General features: G+C 56.3%; 1 protein-coding gene across 1 annotated transcript; it reads right to left on the reverse strand.

The window, feature by feature from the left end:
* Positions 1–537: 537 nt before the first annotated feature.
* LOC126646664 (pro-opiomelanocortin-like) lies at positions 538–1,116 on the reverse strand (the record flags this gene model as incomplete). The annotated part of the gene is made up of 1 exon (XM_050328125.1): positions 538–1,116. A coding segment is annotated over one exon (579 nt), but the record flags the coding sequence as incomplete, so codon positions are not given.
* Between the last annotated feature and the right edge of the window lie 3,672 nt (positions 1,117–4,788).

A 4,788-nucleotide genomic window follows, 5' to 3' on the forward strand; every position in this document is an offset into this window, starting at 1 on the left:
CATGGATACCTCTCTGTCCTTGGAAAACTCTTCCCAACTTCCAGCCCCCACCCCCCGATTGGATCCCACAGAACTCCCAAACTGGGGATGCCAAATCCTCCCTCCCCCACCCCCAAATATCCTCCCGGACCCTTTCCCGGCTCTTCCCAACCCCAGGACTGACTCTGGTATTCCTTCTTCCCCCCGGAGCCGCTCCCGACCCCTCAGCATTCCAAACACCCCCAATCCTCTTCCTTAGGGTTTGGATTTATTTCCCAAGGTTTCCCCCCTCATTTACAGGATTTTACACCTCGGGCCGAGGATCCCAAACCCCCATCCCACCGGGATCTGCCCTCCCAGCCGGGAGCTCATCCCATCCCCCCCCCAAATCCCAAATCCCGGGAGCGCCGGTTCCGAGGGATGCGAGGAGCGAGGAGGAATTCCTTTGGGATTTTCCGCGGGCCTGGCTCAGGAGGAAGGCGCTGAAGCTCCAGGAGGGGAGGGGAAGGGGGTTGGAAAAGGCGTGCGGGCGGGAATTCCCGGGTGGATTTTTCCCGCTCACGGCCCCTTCTGGGAGGCGCTTTTGCCGATGGTGTTCCTGAAGAGCGTCAGCAGCGGGGTCCGGCTGCTCTCCGAGCCCATGAACCCCCCGTAGCGCTTGTCCAGCGGCGATTCCCAGCGGGATTTGCCCCCTTCCCGCCTTCCCCCCAGCTCCCGCCGGAATTCCAGCGGGAATTCCCGCGCCGCCGCCGCCGCCTCCTCCTCCTCCTCCTCCTGCTCCTGCTCCTCCTCCAGGGCGTTGGGATACACCTTGACGGGTCTCCTCTTGCGCCCCACGGGCTTCCCCCATCGGAAGTGCTCCATGGAATAGGAGCGCTTCCCGTCCTCCTTCTCTTCCCGGCGCTGGGAATGCGGCCCCGGGAGCGCCGGGATGTTCCCGGAGCCCTCGCGGCGTTTGTGGCTCCCGGCGCTGCTCCCGGAGCCGCTGGAGCCGCTGGAGCTGTTCCTGCGGCCGAACTTATCCCATCGGAAGTGGCTCATGACGTACCTGCGGATGCTCTCGGACAGCGGCTCCAGCTGCCCGTTCCCGGGAAACACCGGCGCTTCCAGGGAAAGGCCGTCTCGGCACGCGGCAGAGCATTCCTGGAAAAGGGGGGGATTGGGGAAGTGGGAAGGGTGGGAATGCCGGGGAAGGGGGGAGTGGGTTCTCCCGGAGTGTGGGATGGAGGGATATCTCTGTATAGGGATGTGGGATGGAGGGATATCTCTGTCCAAAGGGATGTGGGATGGAGGGATATCTCTGTGCTGGGATGTGGGATGGAGGGATATCTCTGTCCAAAGGGATGTGGGATGGAGGGATATCTCTGTCCAAAGGGATGTGGGATGGAGGGATATCTCTGTCCAGGGGTGTGGGATGGAGGGATATCTCTGTCCAAGGGATGTGGGATGGAGGGATATCTCTGTCCAAAGGGATGTGGGATGGAGGGATATCTCTGTCCAGGGATGTGGGATGGAGGGATATCTCTGTCCAGGGATGTGGGATGGAGGGATATCTCTGTCCAAAGGGATGTGGGATGGAGGGATATCTCTGTCCAGGGATGTGGGATGGAGGGATATCTCTGTCCAGGGATGTGGGATGGAGGGATATCTCTGTCCAAGGGATGTGGGATGGAGGGATATCTCTGTCCAAGGGATGTGGGATGGAGGGATATCTCTGTCCAAGGGATGTGGGATGGAGGGATATCTCTGTCCAAGGGATGTGGGATGGAGGGATATCTCTGTCCAAGGGATGTGGGATGGAGGGATATCTCTGTCCAAGGGATGTGGGATGGAGGGATATCTCTGTCCAAAGGGATGTGGGATGGAGGGATATCTCTGTCCAGGGATGTGGGATGGAGGGATATCTCTGTCCAGGGATGTGGGATGGAGGGATATCTCTGTCCAGGGATGTGGGATGGAGGGATATCTCTGTCCAAAGGGGTGTGGGATGGAGGGATATCTCTGTCCAGGGATGTGGGATGGAGGGATATCTCTGTCCAGGGATGTGGGATGGAGGGATATCTCTGTCTAGGGATGTGGGATGGAGGGATATCTCTGTCCAGGGATGTGGGATGGAGGGATATCTCTGTCCAGGGATGTGGGATGGAGGGATATCTCTGTCCAGGGATGTGGGATGGAGGGATATCTCTGTCCAAGGGATGTGGGATGGAGGGATATCTCTGTCCAGGGATGTGGGATGGAGGGATATCTCTGTCCAGGGATGTGGGATGGAGGGATATCTCTGTCCAGGGATGTGGGATGGAGGGATATCTCTGTCCAGGGATGTGGGATGGAGGGATATCTCTGTCCAGGGATGTGGGATGGAGGGATATCTCTGTCCAAAGGGATGTGGGATGGAGGATATCTCTGTCCAAGGGATGTGGGATGGAGGGATATCTCTGTCCAAAGGGATGTGGGATGGAGGGATATCTCTGTCCAAGGGATGTGGGATGGAGGGATATCTCTGTCCAGGGATGTGGGATGGAGGGATATCTCTGTCCAGGGATGTGGGATGGAGGGATATCTCTGTCCAGGGATGTGGGATGGAGGGATATCTCTGTCCAAGGGATGTGGGATGGAGGGATATCTCTGTCCAGGGATGTGGGATGGAGGGATATCTCTGTCCAAAGGGATGTGGGATGGCGGGATATCTCTGTCAGGGATGTGGGATGGAGGGATATCTCTGTCCAGGGATGTGGGATGGAGGGATATCTCTGTCCAGGGATGTGGGATGGAGGGATATCTCTGTCCAAGGGATGTGGGATGGAGGGATATCTCTGTCCAGGGATGTGGGATGGAGGGATATCTCTGTCCAGGGATGTGGGATGGAGGGATATCTCTGTCCAGGGATGTGGGATGGAGGGATATCTCTGTCCAAAGGGATGTGGGATGGAGGATATCTCTGTCCAAGGGATGTGGGATGGAGGGATATCTCTGTCCAAGGGATGTGGGATGGAGGGATATCTCTGTCCAGGGATGTGGGATGGAGGATATCTCTGTCCAAGGGATGTGGGATGGAGGGATATCTCTGTCCAGGGATGTGGGATGGAGGGATATCTCTGTCATAGGGATGTGGGATGGAGGGATATCTCTGTCCAGGGATGTGGGATGGAGGGATATCTCTCCAGGGATGTGGGATGGAGGGATATCTCTGTCAGGGATGTGGGATGGAGGGATATCTCTCTCCAGGGATGTGGGATGGAGGGATATCTCTCTCTCTCCAGGGATGTGAGATGGAGGGATATCTCTCTCCAGGGATGTGGGATGGAGGGATATCTCTGTCCAGGGATGTGGGATGGAGGGATATCTCTGTATAGGGATGTGGGATGGAGGGATATCTCTGTCCAGAGGGATGTGGGATGGAGGATATCTCTGTCCAGGGATGTGGGATGGAGGGATATCTCTGTCCAAAGGGATGTGGGATGGAGGGATATCTCTCTCCAGGGATGTGGGATGGAGGGATATCTCTGTCCAGGGATGTGGGATGGAGGGATATCTCTGTCCAGGGATGTGGGATGGAGGGATATCTCTGTCCAGGGATGTGGGATGGAGGATATCTCTGTCCAAGGGATGTGGGATGGAGGGATATCTCTGTCCAAAGGGGTGTGGGATGGAGGGATATCTCTGTCCCAGGATGTGGGATGGAGGGATATCTCTGTCCAAAGGGATGTGGGATGGAGGGATATCTCTGTATAGGGATGTGGGATGGAGGGATATCTCTGTCCTGGGATGTGGGATGGAGGGATATCTCTGTATAGGGATGTGGGATGGAGGGATATCTCTGTCCAGTGGTGTGGGATGGAGGGATATCTCTGTCCAAGGGATGTGGGATGGAGGGATATCTCTGTCCAGGGATGTGGGATGGAGGGATATCTCTCTCCAGGGATGTGGGATGGAGGGATATCTCTGTCCAAAGGGATGTGGGATGGAGGGATATCTCTGTCCAAGGGATGTGGGATGGAGGATATCTCTGTCCAGGATGTGGGATGGAGGGATATCTCTCCAGGATGTGGGATGGAGGGATATCTCTGTCCTGGGATGTGGGATGGAGGGATATCTCTGTCCAAGGGATGTGGGATGGAGGATATCTCTGTCAGGGATGTGGGATGGAGGGATATCTCTGTCCAGGGATGTGGGATGGAGGGATATCTCTGTCCAAAGGATGTGGGATGGAGGGATATCTCTGTCCAGGGATGTGGGATGGAGGGATATCTCTGTCCAGGGATGTGGGATGGAGGGATATCTCTGTATAAGGATGTGGGATGGAGGGATATCTCTGTCCAGGGATGTGGGATGGAGGGATATCTCTGTCCAAAGGGATGTGGGATGGAGGGATATCTCTGTCCAAAGGGATGTGGGATGGAGGGATATCTCTGTCCTGGGATGTGGGATGGAGGGATATCTCTGTCCAAAGGGATGTGGGATGGAGGGATATCCCTCTCCAGGGATGTGGGATGGAGGGATATCTCTGTCCAGGGATGTGGGATGGAGGGATATCTCTGTCCAGGGATGTGGGATGGAGGGATATCTCTCTCCAGGGATGTGGGAGGGAGGGATATCTCTCTCCAGGGATGTGGGATGGAGGGATATCTCTGTCCAGGGATGTGGGATGGAGGGATATCTCTGTCCAAAGGGATGTGGGATGGAGGGATATCTCTGTCCAAAGGGATGTGGGATGGAGGGATATCTCTGTCCAAGGATGTGGGATGGAGGGATAGCTCTGTCCAGGGATGTGGGATGGAGGGATATCTCTGTCCAAAGGGGTGTGGG

Source organism: Myiozetetes cayanensis, unplaced genomic scaffold, assembly GCF_022539395.1.
Source record: "Myiozetetes cayanensis isolate MyiCay16 unplaced genomic scaffold, myiCay2020 scf361, whole genome shotgun sequence".
Taxonomy (NCBI): Eukaryota; Metazoa; Chordata; class Aves; order Passeriformes; family Tyrannidae; genus Myiozetetes; species Myiozetetes cayanensis.